General features: G+C 41.5%; 2 protein-coding genes across 5 annotated transcripts in view; both read left to right on the top strand.

The window, feature by feature from the left end:
• Window positions 1–19,183, top strand: part of mboat2a (membrane bound O-acyltransferase domain containing 2a) — a 40,092-nt gene extending 20,909 nt beyond the window's left edge. Inside the window, exons 3-13 of the mRNA XM_034576016.1 lie at window positions 1,574–1,651; window positions 7,337–7,432; window positions 8,795–8,850; window positions 10,745–10,799; window positions 11,858–12,044; window positions 12,722–12,914; window positions 13,439–13,542; window positions 13,634–13,698; window positions 14,284–14,416; window positions 15,050–15,201; window positions 16,686–19,183. Of these exons, the coding sequence (XP_034431907.1) occupies window positions 1,574–1,651; window positions 7,337–7,432; window positions 8,795–8,850; window positions 10,745–10,799; window positions 11,858–12,044; window positions 12,722–12,914; window positions 13,439–13,542; window positions 13,634–13,698; window positions 14,284–14,416; window positions 15,050–15,201; window positions 16,686–16,851 (1,285 nt within the window). The 3' untranslated portion in view covers window positions 16,852–19,183. The remainder of the gene's footprint in view (window positions 1–1,573; window positions 1,652–7,336; window positions 7,433–8,794; window positions 8,851–10,744; window positions 10,800–11,857; window positions 12,045–12,721; window positions 12,915–13,438; window positions 13,543–13,633; window positions 13,699–14,283; window positions 14,417–15,049; window positions 15,202–16,685) is intronic.
• An 840-nt stretch (window positions 19,184–20,023) lies between these two features.
• The window catches only part of kidins220a (kinase D-interacting substrate 220a), a 45,984-nt gene continuing 42,865 nt past the window's right edge, over window positions 20,024–23,142 (top strand). The window contains exon 1 of one of the 4 annotated variants that reach the window (XM_034576005.1): window positions 20,024–20,178. The gene's annotated coding sequence lies outside the window, so the exon portion shown is untranslated. Of the gene's footprint in view, window positions 20,179–22,137; window positions 22,265–23,142 lie in introns of those variants that run through there. The other 3 variants (XM_034576011.1, XM_034576010.1, XM_034576006.1) reach the window with 3 other exon arrangements.

Genomic DNA, 23,142 nt, shown 5'->3' with positions numbered 1-23,142 from the left:
AAAATTTCCTGAGGGGAGGTAACAATGGGAGGAATAAACTTGCTCCGTTAAAGGGGACTGATTTAGTTTCAGGCATTTCAGACCTGACAACAAGTTGTTGTGTTTGTTCAATGCTTCCTAAGCGAACAGATTTAAAGTTACATGGCCCCTTTTTCCAATATCTTTCCCCTCTCCCATCCTCAGATAATACTGCATTGTTAAACCCCCTTTTTTTTGTTCATTTAATTCACCCGGCCCCTCGTTCCCCGCCAACCCCCGATGCCCTTGCCCTCTTTGTTGACTCACTGCTAACACAGTGTGGCATCTCGGCTCTCCTGGAGGCTTGACGTCGGCAGCATCACACACTGTGCCCTTCAAACACCCATCTGGTAGCTGCTGCTGTTGAACTGTGTGTGTGTGCACTGTTTTGTGCTATACGGGCGAGAGGTGGATGTTTTATCAGCGGGGGCACAGACACAATTCACTGTAATGGTGCGACATAAGGAACCTTTGCAGCGGGGAGGGCACATGAATCAGGTGATAAGATGGTGTGGCGCGATCGTCACCGTTCCGTCCTGTGACTGGATTTGACACGACGAGTGGGGGAGCCTCACATGACTGATGGTGTGACTGTGGTTTTGCAATGCTGTAATTTCCACTTCCTAGTGACAGTAAGTGGTGAAAAAACAGGATGTGGATCATAAAACAGAGAGCAGATAACGTCTAAGATGGTCGGTTTTAAGCAGGGGGCATGTGTATTGATCATTATTTTTAAGTTGGTTAAAAAGATGAAGCTAAATTAAAGAATTGTCATTGAAGCGAACCGCCTCGTCAAACTGAAAAAGGTTCTATCACATTCGCTAACCTGTAGCTCTTTAAATTGTCGGCTCCCGTGGTTTTCATTGGTGTCAAACGACTTTTACACACCGGCTCTGTGGGCCAGCCCTCGCAGCTGTGTCAGAAAAGCTGAAAACGGTTGGCACGCCCACTATGCCTGCAGGCAGTGGACGCAGAGCTCTGCACGTTACTCATGCACTGCTTCACTTTTGCAAATTTGGCTCGTAAGAAATGCGGCACTACTAAAAACACTGATATTTCTTCTTCGCTACAAAGGTTGTTTTTTAACTAGTGTTTATTTGCTGAATTACTCAAAAAATACTCATCTGATTTCCATGAGCTGTTGCGGAGGGGTGGGGGGGGACTCAAGAAAGAACACATCAGGGGGCAGCTCCAGGAAAATCTAGATTTAGGGCATTTTTTCAACATCATTGATTTCTCAGAGAATAATCGATAGATCTTGACGCAGCTCTAAATAAAATTCAGCATTTGGTGAATTTAAATGTGGTATCATACGGGGACTGCTGGGCCTTGTCAGAGGTTTACACTATTGAGTGCCATTCTAGGTAAAACACCAATAAAATGAGGTGCCGTACCATTTTATACTGCAGCCTGTGATACCATTCTTCTTCTTTTTCTTCTTATTCCTCATGCAGCACCAGTCAACTAAATGCCAACCAGCTCCTTTGTACAAGATCTGCCTTACTGTTCATTTGCATCAGTAAAGTCTTATTTATGTCTGTCTGTCTCCTCGTAGGTATTCCCTCCACTTCCTGGTGCAGAGCGGCATCTCCTACAGCGTCATGGTGTTCGCTGGCCTGGAGCACATGCACAAGTAAGTCAAGTGGAGTAAAGTAATAGGTGACCACATGTGCTTCCTGGGAGTGTCCGGAATTATAATGCCCCACAATTTCCCACAATAATGATCTGAAAGGGGAACTGGAAGCACAATAACGCCAGTAAACCAACATTTTGTAAAAATGTTTTATTGCATGTCAGATAAGATAAATGCTGAGAATGGGTCCACTGTGAATGAGCCTCAGACACGCCTCTTCTTTGTGTTCGAGTCTTTTGAGGCGCATGAGCCTGGGTCACAGTGACAACTGATTTTGCCTCCAGGCTTCCATCTGTGACCATAGCTCATCAAGACACACACACACACACACACACACAGACACACTTGTAGTTCTATCTTAGTGAGGATACTCATCGGCTTAAGGCATTCCCTAGTCCCTTGCCCTAACCTAAACCATCACGACAAATTCCTAACCCTAACCTAAACCTTATTCTTATTATTATTGACAGTGGGTCAGAAAGTGATGTCCTCACTTTCCTAACTTGTCCTCACTAAGACATCTGTACTCACACACTTTATAATGTTTTTATGTTTTTTTTTAATCAGAATTCAAGGTTATAATTCCAGGTGTAAACAGTAGAGGTTTAATCCGTCGGGAGAACACTTCAAATAGATGCTAACAAAGCATTACTCTCAATAGCAACTGCACTCGTATAAAGGGAGAATGACACTGACATCTTGACGTCCAGTCGTGTTTTACATCAAATGTCACATCACATACCTACTCCAGGATTAAACGTCCACAAACAGCATTAGTGCGCTTTTAGCCTGGTGTTCTGTCTCTGCTGTAAGTGTGTAGATAAGCCGTGTCCACACACTCTTACACTGTATACACTGTCACCCATGCCGAACTTGCTCACCTCCACCACTTTCAGAGATAAAGTTCAGCCGGCCCCCCGGGTGCAGGCCGGAGCAGGTCGGGGGCCGAGGGGAGGAGAACCACAGAGGCAGGATGCACTGACATGTTTGTGTTTGTCGAGGCAGTTAAACCCACTGCCTCAGGTTTTTTGCATAACAAATTAGCTATTGCCGCAGCAGCAGGTATAGATTTAACTCTGGGCCCTTGTGTTTTTTTTGGCCACCTGGGTGTAGAAGCCATCCCAGGCTCTCGCTCAGGACCTTTTAATCTCTGAACTACACCGCTGAGTTGGTTGCATATCAAATATTTAGGCATTTGGCACCTTGCCTCGTTTTACACTATCGTCTATGGGATATTATTGTACATCGTTTGTCACCCATCCAATGATAAGATTGCCCCTTTCTACCTGTTAGCATCCTCACATTTTTGTCCCATTCCTTTCAAATGTCCTGTATTGTCACAGGGTGTCCATGGGGTGCTATTATGTCCGAAAGTTTCAAATTTAATAAGCAGAATTTCAGGCTTTAAAAAGTCCGAAGCATATTGAAAAACGACATACTAGTACTTAAATACGTTAAGGTAAATCTTAAATATGCTGACGTTTATTTAACGCTACTTCCATCGTGATTTAGAAAATAGTTTTTAGGCTGCATGCATAGATTCTAATGTTTCTGTGTGTTTTAGTTCTTTCTCAACAATACAGATGTGAGCATGCTGTAATAAAACTACAAATAAGACCAACTGAGTCTGCAAACGCCACCGTCAGAATTTATGTCACTACTTAGCTTCGCTTGGTTTTCCAGGGTAAATATTATGTCATTCTGGAATTCTGATATTCCTTCATATCTTTCATCTTAAATTGTAATAATTATGTACTTAAAAAGTCTTAAATCTAACTTGTAGAAACCTGCAGCAGCCCTGTGTTACTGTATCTCCTAACTCTTTGGGAACGCACGCTACACAGTGCAGCTGACCTCTCCCAATACCAGCGCACTGTGGCAAGACGTAGGCTTCTCCATTTGCTGTTCTCTCACTCAGGCCCCCTGTCATTGAAGGAAAGTGTACAGTGAGTTCAGTGTGACAGCTGCAGTTGCAAAAAGCTTTTTTTCTCCCCTGGGCTCCGGGACCTGCTGGGAATGCGTGGCTCGAGACTTACCAGACTACTTTTTGTTTGACGGCAGGGCGTCATATTTCATGCCACTCATTCTTGTGCGGCTCCGGGTATCTCTCGCTCTCTTCCGCTCTCCCACTTCCCCGCACTGTTTGACTTTGGATTTAGTGAGCAGACAGGGAATGTTCCAGACGCTTCCCCACTCGCCTCGAGCGTGATCACAGCACTGGCTGCCGGGGGACAGGAAAGAGAGACAAGACAACTGTGAAATCCTTAGATACGGTCTAAGGGCTGCGGCGGGAACGCAAGCACCTTCTTTAATTGAAACAGGTTCTATAGAGGAATCGTAACTACATTTTAATATTTCCCTTGTGCAAATACAGTGCATTAAGTTTACGTATAATAAATGCTCAGTGTATTCTATAGCCTATTTTCAATTTTTACGGCAAATTAGTTTTGTTTTCTAGGTCTTTGGCTTTCACATTTTTGGGATTGTGACCCTCTGTGTGTCTGTGTGAGGAACACATATCTCCAGGACCGGTCATCTTATCGGCTAAACATTTGGAATGTGTTTAGTTAATGGCCAAAGGAAGAACAGTGTCAGATATGGTGGCATGTAGACATGCAATGGGTTCAATATTAATGATAAATAAGTAAACAGGCGGCCAAACGCTCTGTAGCAGAAGTAGCTAGGACTCATCATCTTAATGATGTCCATTGTCAACTGCAACAGCAGCTGATTCTCCAGCTCGAGGTTCTCCGTATTGAGTCGAGCTTCACTGAACTTTAAATAAACAGGTGAACAGCTCTTTGTGCAGCAGCGGTGCTGCAGCCTCAGTGTTCTGTGGACTGCCTTTTTAGCCCCAACCCCCCAAAACGGGTGTTAACCAGTTGTAAACCTTTTAATCTCAGAGTTGATTAAAACATAAAAAAAAGAATATATCTTGTGACCCGTATCTTGGGACCTCTCATGTGAGCTCCAACCTACAGTTTGGGAACCACAGTTAAAGTATGTTAGTAAAGTATGTTAGTATTATCTGACTAAGTTTTGACTCTGTAGATATAAGAGAGATGCAGACAGTTCCTTCTTTAGCTCATTACCCAATCAGAGCAGACATGTACAAGTGCAGGGGCTCTGAAGTTAAGCTCTTTATGATGATCTACCCTTCCACAGGAGGGTCCCAGACAGTTAAGGATAACATTGAGTCATTTTTCTCTGTGAGTAACATAATCACGACCTTTAATTTATATTCATATGATTTTTTTTTTTGTGAAAGTGCGTGCGTGCGTGTGTGTGGCGGGCGGGCGGGCAACCTTCTTTACACCCAGGCTCTATCTGATGCCTTCAGTGGTAGTGAAACATCCCCTTCTGAGCTGTGAATTACACAAACATAAATAAGATGAGGATAAAGACTCACTGGTGGGCTCGCGGCAAATATAGCTGCTGCAGCACGTATAGCTCATATCCCCAGTGATAACTGCAGCTGCCGGCGGAGAGCGCTGAGCTCGGTTAAATAGGGATGTTGCCATGGACTGAGAATGTTAGGAGAATCAACAGAAAAACCTTAAGCATTTTGAAGCTACTTTTAAGCCAAAATGTCAGTATTGAACGCACTTGGGTTTGGGTTAAACGAGTAAAACAACACCAGATATATTTTGTTGTTGTTTTAGTGCAGTATTAATTATTTTGTAATGTGTTAATTATAATAATTTTTCTTGACATTGCTGGAGTGGTCTTCAATAGGATATTGTCACTTTGTGCCATTGTAAATAAGTGAAAACTCTACTCTGTAGGTAGAATTTGTTTTTTCCTGCTGCGTGTAGTAACACATCAGTAAATGGGAAGTGAACTAACTAGGTTTACTTTTGTTTTTGCCTTGAAGGTGTTTAGTGTATCAGAGAGAATTGGGCCTGAATTATTAAGAGACATTTCTGAATAAGATGCAAAAAGCTTTACTGAGACAAGTCTGGTGCAGATACAGACTCCAGATGTGCTCCAGATGTGGAGCAGATCCTGGCAGCAGCGGTTTTACCCTCTTCGTGCTCCCAAGTTGGGTGCACTTTCAATTGTAAGTTGTGTTGGGTGCTCGGACCCTGGTGTACTATTTGCAGATATGCTTAAGTTGTGCTTTCCTTTTACTCACGAGGATTAGCTTTTGGTTTTGATTCCAACAGAAGTCACTTCCTCTAAAGATGTTTCAGTGATTTCATTTGATAAAAAACACGTAGCATTGAGAATATTTATATTTATATGTCTGTTGTTCTTTGCCTCTCTAGAAAAGTTAGACAATGTTATCTAGATGGTCCTTCTGATGTTCACTGTCTAGAGCTCACACAGCAGGGAGGTTCCCGGTACAAATCCTGGGTTGGGCAGGGCCTTTCTGTGTGGAGTCTGCATGTTCTCCCCTTGTCTGTGTGAGTTTTTATTTTTTTCACAGCACACTTGAATGAGCCCTCTTGATGCAGGGCTGGACTGGATATATGTCTAGATTCATGGTTGCTATTGTAACCAGACATGCAGTCTCCTACTCTGTGTAGGATGCTGAAGAATGTTGTTGACACTGTTTAACCAGAAAGAAAAAAACATACATAGTGTGGGTTGGAAACAAACAGTGTCATCTCAGAGCACATTAAAGGACTATAATGATTATCTGCTCGTATTATTCACCATGCCTTCTCTGAGGGGTTTATGATTTTTTTAGAGACTAAGAGAGCTCTTGAAAGGTCTGAATTTCATATCACTGCAGTGTGAGTGGTTTATTTTATTTAGTCTTGGCACTAAAGCGCAGATTACGTCTTTGCTGTATCTTGGACCGCAGTTACAGTAGGATCCTGTTATGTCCCATCTCCGGCACAGTCTCGCTCTCGCTCGTGTGCTGTGTTCCTTCTCCTAGCAGCACAATCCACTTATTGTTGGCAGTGGAGGAATGCTATCTAGCTAGCCCTCAGCCGCGCTGACTCTGCAACAGCTTTGTACCCTGGGCTTCAGGGCCGCGCTGTCTTTAGTCTTCTGTTGAAAGGTCGTGTTGTCCTCCCTCAGTCTTCAGCCTCTGACAGTGACACATTATTAGAGCCTCCCCTGGCCCTTTGTCCAATTTTTGACCCCCTCCCCCATTTCAGTAGCGCTGCCCTGTTTCCATGGACACTCTGTTGTACTGTATTGGAAAGAAGGTGAACTGCAAAATTAAAGGTTTACATAATGTGTAACGAGGGGAAAACTGTTTAGGTTAGCTGTTTATTTATGAAATATATAAATTTCATCAGTTATCTTGAGAAACCTGGGAGAAGAAAAAAGAAGCTCTTTATCGACTCAATTTATAAATAAACAGTTGTGTATGTGATAATTACATTTTTGGATTTCTTTTGTGTTCTTTGTGCATTTTTTTTATTTGTATTATCGCTTCTTCTTTTTACCCCCACATTTTGTACATATATACCAGAAGATATATGTGTTAGCAAACTAGGGGTGTCTTGAAATTTGAAATCTAAAAAAGTGTGGGCCAAATGGTTTGATATAATATATCATACCTTATCATATCATACCATATAATTAATATAAAATATTGTTATATCATTAATATGATATAATAATAAAACAGAGTTATAGTTATTTTAAGTGTCAACTAGTTGTTTTGTATTTTTTAGATAATTGTTTAAAATGTTATTTCTCACCTTTTCTTTTTCTCCCTTTCAGGTACTGCTTCATTGTGACGCTGGGCTATCTGATATTGTGTCAGATCACACGAGTCTACGTGTTTGACTACGGCATGTACTCTGCAGATTTTACAGGGTAAGATCCACTAAAAACACACTTCTCTTTAAAATCGTTTTAGTTGTTCATAATGAAATAAAAATACAAGGCCTCCCTCGGTGTTAATATTCAATCCCAGATGCAGAACAATTCGTGCTATAAAAAAATAGGAGCTACCAGTCAGAGTCAGAGAAATCTTTCGTATGACTCAACCAGTAACAAGAGCTGGTCACACTGCTCAGCTGTGTCCACAGGAGGAGCTGTGATTGATTCCAACTCGTCCAGACTGTCTGACAATTCAAGCAGACAGCCTGCTCTCCCTACAGGGTGGGGGTGGCCGGTTGCTAAGCAACCATCTGAAAACCCATACAGCCTCTGCAAGGGCAGTGATTTCACTCAGTTCAACAGTTCTCCCTCGGTTTCTTTGAAATGTCAATTTCATCGAAATATCACTGACCCTCACAGCTTAATAGGCTTTGTTGTACAGGAAATTGAACTCAAATATTGTCAAAGGAGACAATATTGCTTTTTCAGTTCTTCTTTTCTCTAGTGTGTTTATATATGTAAGGAGCTCCTGAAACACCGTGTCAGTATTCTAGCCAACACTTCTTAAAAACATCACATGACATCACGATGCCCTGACATTTGCATGGTATCTGCCTTGGGGCTAGTCTGGAAAGCCCCCTAACAAAACCAGGTAAAGCGAGAGCAGAGGCCGATATTTCCTGCACGTGCAGTAGACCAATCACAACAAAGGGAGCCAACTGGCCTATCAGAGCAGACTGGGCTTTATAGGGAGGGGGGCATTAAAGAGACAGGAGCTGAAAACAAGAGGAGCTGCAGCAAATGACAGTTTTCTGAACATTAGAGCAGGTAAACCTTTTCAAGTTATAACCCAAATGAAAGTATGAACCTGGACATGAGCCTAATATATCTCCTTTAAAAGACCAGAACATCTGTGGTGCTTATTTTTTACCCTGTAGACAAACTTGATGTGGCCACTGACCGTTGTCATGCATAAAATTAGTCAGGAACTTGGACTTATATGTGTATTAACAGTAAAGGTTTTATATATCTACATGCATGCAGGCTAAAGCACATGAACAGACTCTATAAAGTTATCCTGCTTTGAGATAAGAGGTTAGATTCGAAGCACCGCTAAGTGTTTTCCAAATGCCCGTCACTCAAGATGCATTGATGCTGGTTGAATAAGAAGTGGGATCTCAGTTTAACAGGATCTTTACTAAAATTAAAGACAGACAAACATCCACAGTAAAGGTCGGGTATGATGATGCGATAATATTTACTGTGTTGTGTGTGAGTGTTTGTGCTGTAAAGAGTGGAAGGTGTTTGGAATTGAAAATATTAACATTAACATTTCTGTTTAATGCTCATTTTTAGGCCCATGATGGTTATAACGCAGAAGATCACCAGCTTGGCGTTTGAAATCCATGACGGTAAGACAAGTGTCTCTAAAGCATGTGTGTATATCTTGTATGAGGAAGCACAGCGGCAGACATGACAAAAGTTAAAGTGTCCCTAAAATTCTATTTGGAGTATTAAAAAAAAGGCGACAGGCCATGTTTCCATCCCAGTAGTGACTTCTAACAGTGGACTAGTGAACCACAAAGAGAGCATCAACACAGTTATGTAATCGAGCAGTGACCAAGTATGCACCCTCTCCCTCCCTCCTCCCTCTCTGTGCGTATTTAATGGCTGACTTGAAACACAAGCCCAGTTTGAATTAAAACAGCACAGTGTTAACAGGGGACGGTAATCCTTCATCCATTCATGACTCAGTGTACAAGCCAAGGTACTGTTTGTGTAGCCGACCAATCATGTGCCACGGGAGCGCTGCAGACCCTTTTAAGTCCCAGCAGCTTTATTTGACATGCTCCAGGGGATCCTCCACTGGCTGACCCGTGACTGTCTCAGCTTTTCTGAAGCAGATGAAGAGTCATTATTGAAGCATCTCAGGTGCTTATGAACAATAAAGAAAGATGGAGATTTGACACCGGCGTTAAAATGAAGTGTGATCAGGTATCGGAGGTGAGAAGAGGCTTGTAGATTGAGAGGGTGAGGAGAGTCACTCAGAGGTTTTTTTACTTCCTGCTTGGCCCCTCAGGATATTCACATTTAGAATGCTAACAATTAATATGTTGGTGTGTGTTGTATAATGTATTTTCAGATCACTGGTTCTGAGAAACAAGGCGTTTGCTCTTCACTAACACCTCTTGGTCGTTTATACTTGCAAACATGCACACACTGCAGTGTTTGTAAATTCCACTGCTGTATTTCTTGTGGGGGGGGGTTTACGTTAGCATTCACCGCATGTCAGATAGATAGATGTTCGGATGGATAGATTGATACTTTATTGATCCTGAGGGAAATTTAGGATCGATCCCGAGGGAAATTTAGGAGGAGCTACTGGAGAGGCTGCCACTCACGTCGGCGCCATCTTTACATTTCTAAGTGTCCTCAGCATGCCCTCTCACTCGCTGTGAGTTCTCTGGGCATTTTCCTGTTGTATTCTCACCCCGGCCACACACAAAAGTTCAGAAAATGTTTGTAAAACAGTTGACTTGAATATTTGTGTTCTCACAGACAGGCCCTCTGAATAACTCCAGAAAAAGCAGCTGTACAGTAAAACACTAGGAGACCTCATATTCCAGACTATCAGGGCCTCGGAGTTCATCCTCCCGTTCCTTTGATTGGGATCATTAAATCAGTTTAATTGTGGCCAGAGGAGCAGCAGAATTTAAATAAACTCAGCTCAACCATACCTGTGCCCCATGTTGCCAGAGCGTTCAGTCTAATGAGCTCCATAACCGCAGGTCTTTATAAACAAAGAGCAGACTGATTAAAACAAATGTACCCAGATGCATTTAGCCCAGAGAACAGAGCCAACCTTTACAAACCTTCTCGCTAGTAAAGATAACTGCTGTGAAAAATGTTTGGCCGAGATCGTCCTCTCTCAGAATATTCCCTCATTATGAGGCCGGTGCAAACGAGCAGCCTGGACAATGGAATGAGTCACGTTAGATGAAGAGTTCTAATGAGGTTACGCACACAACAGCTCCGCTCTCACTGTTGCATCATCTTCTCGTCCCTCTCCCACCTCTCACGCGCTGTCCTCTGCTTACTCAGCTGTGAGAAATGATGTATATTGTAGGGGCCTCTCACACCTGCTCCCCCATGGCCCCTCAGCCTGTGTGTTGCAAGGTAGCTCTGTCCCCGGCGAGGCTCGGGTTCCAATACCCACAATCCTTGATAGTCAGATTGAAAAATTCAGATTTTTGTGAATACTATGAATTAAAGTGTGTGTGTGTGTGTGTGTGTGTCTGCCTGTAGGAATGACCAAGCGAGAGGGGCAGCTGACTCCCAGTCAGAAATACCTTGCTATCAGGTATGTGACGCAGGTATGTTTTTACTGCCTCAGATGTTGGGTTAAGCTGAATTTTCAAATCAGCATTAAGCTCAGTGTGAAGGAGATCCTGCTCTTAGTTCTAGTGAAGGCTTGATTTCAGCATGCCGCCTCCCCTTCAGGCTCTCTGGGGTTGCTGTCAAGCTGTTGTCAGGCGCCCGGTATCTAGGGAACCATTCCATTCACTACTCACATGTGACCTATATTGTCAGAATTGCCCTATCAATCCCGTAACGCAGCTGGAGAATGGTTTCCAGTAATCATTAGTATTGGAGACAGTAGTGTGGTTCATATGTGGAAAAAGCAGGATATGTGTACGGAGATGAGTTGGTGCTGTCTTAAAACGTTCTTTAAAAGAAAAGTGATTTATTTTTATATATTTATTCTATTTACTTTTATTTAATTTCTCTTTATCTTAGTGTTTGTAATTGTATTGTTTTTATTGTCTTATTCTCTTGTGAAGTACCTTCTAACTTTGTCAATAAAAGTGCTATTAACATAACGATTATTATTATTATTTGTAGTAGCAGTAGTAGTAGTGGCAGTAATGTTGTTGGTATTATTATTATCATTATTATTAATCGTAGTAATAGTAATATAAGGCTTTGAAAATGAGCTTCTAAATCTTTGTTTCATAAACCTTTGTTAATTCGCTGTCAGTCAGCTGATAACTCAGACCCGGATACTGGGAATGTGGAGAATTAGCAGTTGAAACCAGATCTCCTGTTCAGACAGTTCGATTGCTGCCTGAGCAGAATAAATTCATCAGAGAAAAGTAAGAGACCACAAACTCTTCGGAGTCGGTAAAAGCACTCAGACCCTCCCTCCTGGTTTCTCAGTGGACGGGCAACCATCCTCACAAGTGGTGTTTTGTCTGGTGTACCGTTACACTTTCTTTTAAATTGATGTTTCAAAAAAGGATTTGGAACTACCGCTCTAAGGCACAAATTCCTGGGTTGAGTCGGTGTTGGACTGTGTAATGAAAAACATTTTGTTCTCCTAATATGTCTGCCCCTTTTTCCTTCCTTTTTGCCCTCAAGTCGGATGCCCAGCTTGCTGGAGTACCTGAGCTACAACTGTAACTTCATGGGCATCCTGGCCGGGCCCACCTGCTCCTACAACGACTACATGGCTTTTATCGAAGGCACCTGCTACCAGCCACGTCACCAGGAGAACGCCAACGGCAAGGAGAACGGGAAGTACAAGCAGAGTGAACCCTCACCCAAGGTACAACACACCTCTGTGGAGGTTCTGTGTAGTTGTAGTCTGAAAACTATTATATGCAGACAGGATGAACAATAAATAACCGTGGAGAAGAAGTGCACAGCGCATGTCTGTAAACACTGTGGGGAAATCGACCTACATTTAGTGTTAGGGTGGGAAAAATGTTCGAAAATGCTTCAAATCCACAAAGAGATTACTTGAAATCATCATTAGGGGTTTTGATTTTGCAAAGTGGGACTTTGAACCGTGCAATTCTCTTTTGAGTGCATATTTGGGTAATGTGTAATAAAAGGCACAGAGTAGAGTTTTTTTAAAGGAGCCTGCGCCCAATTATAATTCTTTTGGACCCCTTTTGAGAAACTGAGACTTTGAGAATGTTATGACCCAAACGTCTAAACCTCAAGGTTATTTCTGTGTTCTGTCTGTATCACGCGTTAATAATGAAATAATTCTCCAAGATTTAAGTGTGTGTTTATCTCAGAAGAGAAAAGACAGACAGTCGAACACAAGCGCTGCTAAATTTAAAACATGAAAGAATGCTCAGGGACTGGAGTTAACCTTGTGTTTGCAACGTTTTCTAAGTATCACATCACGAAATGTGGTTATTGTTCCTTTTTGGGTATAATGCAGTGTAATGAGTTTTTCTCCCCTCCCCCTTCTCTCCTCTCCTCCTCACGCAGAATGACGTCATCTCCAAGCTGTGCACGTGTGCCATCTCGCTGGGCACCTATTTGTTCCTGTGCAAGCTGATCCCGGTGGAGCACTCCATAAACGACGAATTTGTCCGCACCACGCCGTTCCATCTTCAGGTCATCTACCTTTACGTGGCCATGCTGGCACTTAGGCCGAAGTACTACTTTGTCTGGACACTCGGTGAGTTTGAAATGAATGTCTCACAGCAGAACACATTTCCTGACCATTTATTTGATATGAAGATTCATATTTTTATTTGATTGTTTGAAAATGAATGAATACATTATTCTAACAAGCATCAAAAGAGAGAGGCAACACAGGTTAAATTCAGTGAATATTGAGATGAAGCAGGATTGAATCTGATGTGATTTTTGTATAGTTATGTTGCAGCTTTGTTGTTCGGCGCCTCTGTTCCATTGAGTGGCATGAACTCACTGATTTGCTCTGGCCTCGGAGAACTCGGTTATTTTTAAAGTAGAGTGTTACCTAAAAAAAGAAATCCAAAGTCTTACTTAATGATGTTTCTTGACGTAACGGTGTCATCTAGTGGTGAATTCCAAAACTGCAGCTCTTTATTCTCTCTGGTGACAAATACATATGATGCTGCATCCCCCATCTGTTTCTGTCATTGCTTCTCAAACTGAGATTAAACCGATGCGTAGCCTGTTTTAGAACTCAGAAACATTTGTGCCTCTCTCCTGCAGCTGATGCTATCAACAACGCAGCCGGATTCGGCTTCAATGGATACAACAAAGATGGCTCCCCACGGTGGGACATGATATCAAATCTCAGGATTCTGGACATTGAGGTCAGGCTTTGTTTATGAGATCGATTAAATCATGATAATGCCCCTTATCAACTAAAGCCCTAAAAGTGTATTTTTTACAATCCCATTTTAGTTTGCCACCAGTTTCAAGATGTTCCTAGACAACTGGAATATCCAGACAGCTCTTTGGCTCAAAAGGTAAAAGCATTCAGGTTCTAATCTTCCGTCTGTGTGAGAGTATTATACATATCTCCATATCTCAAGTCAAGGATTCAATGTTTTGATTGTTCAAATGCCACAAAATGTTTTGCAAATGCTTAGCGCTAAGGCCTTTGTACATTTAGAGAAATGCAAATAAACGCCACAAAATAGAGAATAATTCCAAATGTTCAATTCACCTGACTGTTCACATCTGCTGCAACATCTGGAACAAATTAAGTTGAGTATTTAATTTGACAAAGGTCTTGTTTTACTGTATTTGTTAACAGTCTCAGATGTGCACGGTTGCTTCATTAGTTTTCTTCGACAGGAGTTGGGTCCCCTGCTCCATCCTTTGCTTGAAATTGGGTAGATCACATCATTTTGATATATTAAATAAATCAACAAACAAACTTGATATCAGACTGGATAGAAGAGGAAGTTGCTCTTCTTCTACTTCTACTAAAAACATGTCGAGTGTGCAAAGGCCTTTATTAGAAAACACACAGAATTGCAATTAAGCTTTTTATTTGTTTCTACATGAGTTTGCTTGGTTCAAACACTGAATGTGTGTCCTGTCTGCAGGGTGTGCTACGAGCGCTGTCCCATTAACCCCACTGCTGCCACCTTCCTGCTGTCGGCCATGTGGCACGGGGTGTACCCCGGCTACTATCTGACCTTCCTCACCGGCATCGGCATGACGATGGCAGCACGTGCAGTGAGTACACACACTGTTTCTGTTTGTACAGGATCTAGTGTTACAGCTTTTCTCGCCAGATTGAACAAAGAAGATAAAAATCCATATTCCGGAGTGACATATTTTGCCCTTGCAGGAGAGGTTGATCCCACATTTGATCCAGACATTCTTCCCCGAACATTGATTTATTTGTTTTCCCTCTGTCCTGACAGAGTCTATGAACACTTTAGATTTACCACAGCTACTTAGCAGACCAACAAACATGCAACAAAATCCCTTTATGGAGACTCAGGGGATAATGATAGCTGTGTACCGCTTATACCTCATGTTAAGTGTGAGGCCATTACCACTAATCTCTGCTAAGCCAGATCACTTCACTCTGGTTTTGTGAAAGAAGAAGCCAAGAGCATATTTACAGTATGTAGAGACAGTAGAGGAGTGTCGGTACAGGAAGAGATAAACGACACAAAGACCCCTGACCCCATGACACCATTATACTACTGGCCCCGGGTGACACAGACATGATCAGAGTTAGACTTCTCTAAAGAGGTAGAAGATAAATAATAACCACTTATCATTTTAAAGTTTACTTCACTGTGTGCTGCTTCATTTGCTTGAATTTCATGTTGAGAAATTATTTTTCTTCTCCTCCAGGTAAGGCACAACATCAGACCATACTTCCTGGTCTCTGACTCGTACAAGTGCATCTATGATGTCATCACATGGGCGTGGACTCAGGTCGCCATCAGCTACACAGTTGTGCCATTCGTCCTACTCACCGTGGCACCCTCACTCAAATTCTACAGGTATGTGCGTTTGATTGAATAGTGTGTTACTGATACAAAACTGCTCTGAGTTGTGCTACTGACACGGCGAAGAAAATTACATCAAGTATCAGAGTAGAAGGAGAAACTGTAGGCCTCTCTATCAAGTAATTAGTAGCGGGAATTTTGCACGCCGTTGTTGTGCATAATCGTTTTAATATCGAGCTTGTAGATGAAGTTACTGCCCACAGTGCAGAAATTAACACTTTTTCATTAACCTGGTTGCCTTTTGTTAGCGGTAACAGGCTGTAACCGTTAACGAGACAGCTTAATGAGCAGAGGATGGGGAGGATTGATTATGAGGGAAATAAAACCAACGGCCTTAACAGTGCTCGCCTGCTGCCACGAAATATACAGCTGACAATGGCCGGCGTCATTTAGCGGAGCATGTGGCCGACGGACAGGAGATACAAAACAGATATTATTAACTCATTAACTCATTAACGGAGCAGGAAATGATATCTCTGGGTATTGGTTTGGTCAATTACATAATAAGCATAACTGTATAGTCTGGAATTGGTTGAGGTTGGTTGAGAAGTAGTTTGTTTTAAAGCAAATTTTAGCAATTATTTCCCATTTCGATTAAAACTTTTATTTCTCTCTTCTGTAAATGATACGCATTGAGCCACTGCTCATATTATATATCATATTATATATTATATATGTCATTCATTGCTTTCCATTGAGTAACAAAACCACAGGGGGCTGTACTCATGTACAGTGCTTATTCTAGAATCAGCAAGCTAACATTCACACAATGATATCCAGTAGCTGTTACTATTTCAGTCTGAACCAAAGTGATGGACTGACCAGCAGTCAGATCAACACCGTTCAGACCCGGCATCAGATCTGATCATATGTGGTCTGCTCTAAGTTCAGGTCTGAACGATTACAAATGCATCCTTAATGTATCCTGAGATCCGATCAGTCCGACCACAGTCCAAGGTCGTCTGGGACGTATGTGGCCTTTTTTTTTTTTGCTTTGTTAACGCAAATACGTCCCGGGTCGCATATGAAGGCCCACCCCCTCAGCTGACATCTTCTGACCCGCTAGAGTTTCACAATTAATCCAATGTAAATTTATGCTTCTCAGTGACAATACGCTGATTTTTTTTTTTATATTAACATGCCGCTCATACACACAAACACACACCAGTACACACAAAAACACATTGACAATCGACACATCTGTAAACTCAGACTGGGTCAAAACTAACTTATTTAGTTACACAAATGACCGACCTATTTATTTGCATATGGAGTGAGGAAATGAGTTCCAATCACAAGTGGACACAGGAGACACATTCAGGATGCATTTTAATGACAGGTGTGAGCAGGGTCGTAGAGTCACTGCTGTAGCCTAACAACACTAAAAACTAACTTAATAACTTAACTTTATAATTCCATGTTCAGCACTGGTTATTGATCTGTGTTGTGATGATTCTCACTGTGCTATGTCTGTGCAGGTCCTGCTATTACTGCTTACACCTTCTGTGTCTGCTGGTGGTCCTGGCCCTGCCCGTCAGATCGAGACGCCGGCAGGCCAAGGAGCTGAAGGACGGCCTACAGGACAACCAGGTGGAGCACAACAGCACAGACAACAACTGCAACCAGAAAGCCAAAGCCTCATGAGGCTCGGCGTGGCGCCGCACAGTCCCTACAGCAGCAGGAACACTTGAGACGAACTAGAAACCACTGAGAGACTGGAGCGCGGCGAGTCTGTTTACTTGACAAGGAACCAAATATCGGACGCTCTGAGAATCCTAACAGACAGAAAACACACAAACGTCCTGTCGAGACTTCCAGTAGCAAGGACGACAGCAATCACACTTCTGACATGGAGAAGAGACCAGGATGTAACAATGGCCACAGTGTAAACTAATGAGTGATAGTGGTAACTTTGCATTACATGAGTGGAATTGAAGACCTCCAAGCTGCCTTAAACCCTCTATGTACTCGGTCATGACGGCACGCTGCAGGAGCCTGAAAGCAGTGTGGTGTTGGGTTATACAGACGCAGTAGAAGTGCAGTATGTGGAGGGTTTTTGTCATTGTCTGGATACAAGCCTCTGTTAGGTGGAAACAGCGAAATGTGTTCATGTAAAAGAAACATAATTCTTTATCATCAGCTGCCAATTTCAAACAGGCCTTAGGATCCTCAAAACATCGTCTGATCTGTGTCTTTTTTAAAAACCTTTATTGGAGAAGAATTCGCATTGTACTTGTTTTGTATTTGGATTTTTGTGACGTCACTATTGGAAAACCATTCTTCAATGTTTTGTTTTTATTTTTTGCTTCTTTCTGGGATGAATTGACTGTGCAATCCAAATTTCGTCCATCTCCAGCGTTGGGAAGTCTAAACATGGATTTCTGTTTCTTTTTAATATTATTCATATCTGCCGCTTTTTTTTTTTTTGTCTCACTCAGATCAGATAAATGTGTGTTTCAAAGGGAGTTTATTAACCTGTCGTGATATAGAAAACCTTTGTTTTTGTTCTTTTTTAAGATTTCTGACCATGGGTTCAGGTGTATGATGATTTTTTTTATTTAATGTGTTCATCTTTTTTCACACAACAGGTTTCCTCTGTGTTCAAATGCCTCTGTGAAACTGTTAAGTCTCCAAAAATATTTAATCAGTGCAAGTCTAAATAATTAAATTGTTTAATTGGTAAAACAGTGGATTAACATCACTGCTGAACACTTGTGTAGTTAAAGTCTATTCTTAAACTCTTAAATCTGAGAGGTGCATCAGAAATCTAAATCCGATTACCACATTTACTGAAGACTAATTTATTGTAATATGATGTTGTAGCATTAATTATTAAAAACCAATTGAATGTATAAAAAAAAATAAAGTTTCCAAATTGATGCACAGTTAATGTATTCAGGCGTTAAATCCTGTCTGCTGCCATATGTGCAATTTGCATTCGTCTGTGAGGAAATCTGACCAACTCCAGTTATTTATGTATGTGACATTTTATTGTACAAAATTCAAAGACATAGACCAACTGTAGTTTCATGGTCTTAATTCATATTGTGTGCTCTTATGTTAGATTAGGGGATGTTTCAGGGTGCATTTACTGTATGGTGTAAGAGACACTGGTTCCTCATGTTGTTTTTCCGGTCCATGGCTCACCTTCAGCCTTCCACTTCATCCAGGTTACGCTTAACAACACTCAGCAGTTCATGAGACACTTTCAGGGGTTTAGTGAAGAAAATGTGGTGTGGAGAACACGATGTCAAACGCACCAAGCTGTTGTTCAAACAGTCAAACGAGTCACATTTTTACGTATCTGTTAGAGAAGGAAGTAGTCTGGGGAATTTAAGCCCACAATATCATAAACACCTTGAAGTTGTGCATATGTTTTTCTTTTTTGAAAACTTGTCAGTATATTTAGTTGGTTTCGTGCATTCGTGTCATGTAAAAAATAATAACAAAGCAGCAGTGGTGAGCTTTGAAATATGGACCTCTTCATTTCTTTTTCTGTCTTTCTAACATTGCATATTCCTGCCATAACTCCGTGTGCGTGTGTGTGTGTGTGTGTGTGTGTACGTACCAGTATTCATGTGATCTGTACATGTAGATGTGGTCTAGCGTTATCTATATTTGTAGCCTGGGCCCCGTGTCGGCGAGTGCGGCCCACCTAAGGGAAAGGGATGTCATTCTACAAACATAGCGATTATTGCACTGCATGGCCACCCAAACCAGCAGATCAATGCAAACTGCTCCACATGTCCAAAGTGCCAAATCATGAACGGCGCATATTGTTTTGTGCGTATGGATGCATGTGTGCCTGTGTGAGTATGTGTGGGCATGTGTCCATGTAGTGCGTGTGAGTGTGCGCCTGTGTAACATAATGGTTATTTTTGTGTCAGAAGGAAATTTATTGAAAGATTTGTATAACAGTACATTAAAATTCTGATTTATGTGGCAAAATAAAGAGAAATTATTTTTAAACACTAAAGTGATGGTTGGAAAATATGTCTTATTTTTTTCCAATAATGGAAAATTAATATTGGTAGAGTGATTGCTGTGACTGAAAATTTTAATTGCATTAATAGTGAATACCAAATTGTTCTTGTAGCTTTCCTGCTGTAAGTAAAATGCCTATGTTGTTTAAACTTTAAGTTAAACACAAGGGAGAAAAATGACATCGGCATTCCCATTTTCATATTTTAATCATTTAATTTAATCATAAGGAAAACAAGTTTAATTTATCATAATTCAAATTATTAGGTCCAATACATACTTAACTCCTCCAAATCTTTTAACACAATATAAATTACATTCATGTGTGTGTGGCTGGCTCCTGAAGACACTCCAGAAAGTATTAAAACAATCTCAGCACATGTCCCTGGCTTCTCAACTTGAGGCCCATCATCTACAGTCAATATGCATTAATGGAACAGGCGATGGAGTGGTGTTGTGCTATTCAAATCCTTTAAGACTTTATAAATGGAGCAGTACCATAATACAAAATTACTACATTTTAAATAAAAGTCCTTTTTTTTAAAAACTGCTTTAGCAAAATAGGTGTTATTGACTCAATGTATTAAAGTATGAAAAGAAAAAATACTCAGAAACACAGAAACATGTGAATTCTGTATTTTTACATTATTATCACTGATTCGCTGTTAAGGCTGGAGCTCATGTTTCTACATCACGTGGGAATTTTGGTTTCCTGAAATATAACATAACATTTTGTGTTTTTCAAAATCTGAACTGAATCAGAAAAATCACTTTAAATATTGATTGTTCAGCATTTGAGTAAATATGTGGTGTGTGTGTGCGCGCGTGTGTGTAACCAGAGGTAGTAGTGGGCGGAGCTTCACTGTAGCAGTAGGTCAACGCTGCTGTGTAAAACAGCCACAGATCCACAGTATGACGTGAAAAAGTGGTTTATTTAACCACGTTACCCGAGCCGGGGGGTTTGAACGGCCTCAGAGCAGCTCGGTCTGGGTAAGAAGACTTTAATATGTTGACTGTGTCTGTTCTTTCTTGTTTTCCTTCACTTTTTAGACGTGAAAAAGGGGGAAGGAGGACCTGTTGGGGAGCTAGCCTCGCTGCAGCTAACGTTAGCCTGCTCAGCTAGCTTGTTGTGTTGTTGTGACAGAACTGAACACAGGAAGTCACTTTGCTTTTCAACCACGAGTGTGAAACCCCTGTCTGCCATAAAGTAGAAAAACAACAACGTTTATTACACGTCCTTCCTTCACGCGTGTGGTGCCATTTGAAGCCATGTGTTGCGCGTGCGTCATCCAGATGTTAACTTATTGACAGGACGAGGCACTGGCCACTGGTTTGTGGTCACGTCTCCCCGCTGCGGAAGGAAACTGGGAGTTGTTGAACCCTTTAGCAGAAATCCTCTGTGTGTGTGTGTGTTGTCACCGGTTAGTTGACACTGTGCCCCGGCTGTTTGTGTGTTTGTCAGACCTTCACTTTCCAGCAGCTCCTGTCACCAGGGATCCGTTTTAAGTTGCAGGTTTACTCAGGTGACACTTTCCAAAGTAAGAGCCAGACCCCCCACTAATGTAAGACACGTGCACGTACAAAGTTTATACTTGTGTTTAAAAAGTCCAGCTTCATTTTCCCTTATCGAACATGGGAACATGTGTTTTTTTCGAGCATGTGTTGGAAGTTGAGTTCTCAGCAGTTTCACATGACACGAAGAGCTGACTGGTTAAATTTAGAGATCCTATCCAGTGTTGCTTCTTCGGCTCATGTTCAAGTTCAGATAACGGCTCAGCTGACTGGTGCTGTATTTGAGCTTTTATGATGATATCCAGTGGTTTGTGTTTTGACATGAATACCATATGTGATGTGAAGTGAAACCAGGCAACGTATCACGAGGGATTTGGGTTTGCTCTATGATTTATTTGTGCTTTTCTGCTTTTACAGTTATGTGACATGTGTTTTTTATATTTATTTCAGTGTTTTAATTGGAATGCTGAAAAAAGAAGGGGATGCCTCATGTCACTTCAATTCAGATTTATTTGTAAAGCGCCAAATCATAATAAACATTATCGCAAGGCACTTAACATAGTAAGGTCGAGAAGCAGTTCCCGCAATGAGCAAGCACTTTGGCGACTGTGGAGAGAAAACAACTCTCTCATTAACATGGATATCAGTTCCCTGAACATGTGCCGGATTTGTGTCATCGGGATCCTTGAAGGATTCCCAGGGACAACAGTGTAAATGTCTGAAAGCACAAACAACCTCCTTCTAAAATAAGAACTGAAACAATTGGTCAATTAATCAATGAGTTGAAATTGATCTGCACCAATTTCCAAAGTTGATTTGTTTTTCTTCTAAAAGCAAAATAATTAGCTTTATTAAAAATGTGACTAGTTCTGGCTTTTCAAGTGTGAGTATTTGTGTCCTGATAGGGAGTTATTCAACATTTGTGTTGAATGTTTTCCAAAGGGAAAATATATGATATCACTATTGAATAATAATTTGAATGTATTGATATATATATATATATATATATATATATATATATATATGTGTTTTAAAATGAAAATATTGTAATATTGATTTCGTCAAGATTTTTCTGCCCAACCCAGGAGGTAAAAATGGCCGATAGTAGTGGATATTTGAACAAAAACCACAGAAAACCAGGACCAGCTTAATATTTTTGGGCTTAAACTGATGAGCAATTAAGTCATTGAAACACACTCAAGTGACTTCAGTACTAATCTGTGCCAGTGATAGCTCCACATTAATATCACCCTAATGTTACTTTATTGTATCGCTCATTAAATTAAATCACCCACATTAGGCCGACAGAATAATCGTCTCTCCCCTTTTATCTGTATTACTGGTGCCGAGCCAGTGCATGTAATGAATGAAATGCAGGATGCGTGTGTCTATTGTGTTGGGAGGAGATGGGCGTAGGCCAGCCCCCTCATTCAATATTCATCCTTGAGTGAAGGGGGGGATGCTGAGCGTGAGCCTGGCAGTGCTTGTTGATACAGTGTGTGAGTAAGCGGCGGATAAAGATTGGTGTTAAATAGCCCAAATATAAGTTTCACCCTGCACCGAGGTAAGAGGTTCTTCTTTTAACCTTGTTTTTCCAGAGACCACATCTCAAGTCTCCTCTAGTGGGCTTTAATCATTTGTTGCTGCTTCTATATAGGTGGGTTTTCTCTGCTGGTTTTACTGGGCGGGTGTGTTGTGTTTAGAAAGGATGTGTGTGAACTCCCATTTGATCATAGCTCAACCAAGAGAGAGAGATGCATGTTTACTGATTGGTTCTTGTGTGGCGTTATCTTCCAACCATTGTGCTGAGAGACAAGGAGCTGAGGAGGGTGTGTCAACAGGCTTCACTGTAAACAAAGGATTTTTTCCCCCATTTGTGTGTGACACTGTGTGTTATGGAGGAAGAGCTATAGGTGGTGTCTGACTGGGGAAACAGGGTCAGAGTTGGGGGGAAAAGGAAAAACGTGTAGATAGTCATTGATTGGCAGCTCTGGATGTGACTGAAGTGAACTGACTGTTTTGGGCCTTTGTACTTGCAGCCTCACAGGCATGTGACATTTAAGCATTTTCTGACCTGAGCCCGAGCTGCTCGCCTCAGGGATTATGGTGAAATACTGAGCAGTGTGTTTGATAGTCTTTATGTGAAACCGGTTTCCAGGACAACTCGCGAGGAACGCAGCCGAGTAATTTCGTGTAATTGTGGCAGGAAGGAAGGCTGACCGCGATGGAAGAGCCCAACTTGATGAATATTTAATGAGTTTCTCATCGATCGACTGAATCCCTGATACAACAAAGACAAACAACATTTCTTTTCAGTGTACATATAATAATGGGAGATTTTTTACCTCAGCCAAAGAGGCCATGTTTTCATTGCTGTTTGTTTGTCAGAAGGAATAAGAAAAAAATTACTAATCCATTTTATTGAAAGTTGGTGGAAGGGTG

Source organism: Hippoglossus hippoglossus, chromosome 22 (assembly GCF_009819705.1).
Source record: "Hippoglossus hippoglossus isolate fHipHip1 chromosome 22, fHipHip1.pri, whole genome shotgun sequence".
In the NCBI taxonomy this organism is placed as follows: domain Eukaryota; kingdom Metazoa; phylum Chordata; class Actinopteri; order Pleuronectiformes; family Pleuronectidae; genus Hippoglossus; species Hippoglossus hippoglossus.
The sequence above is the reverse complement of the archived record's forward strand: the minus strand, read 5'-3'. Positions and strand labels throughout refer to the sequence as shown.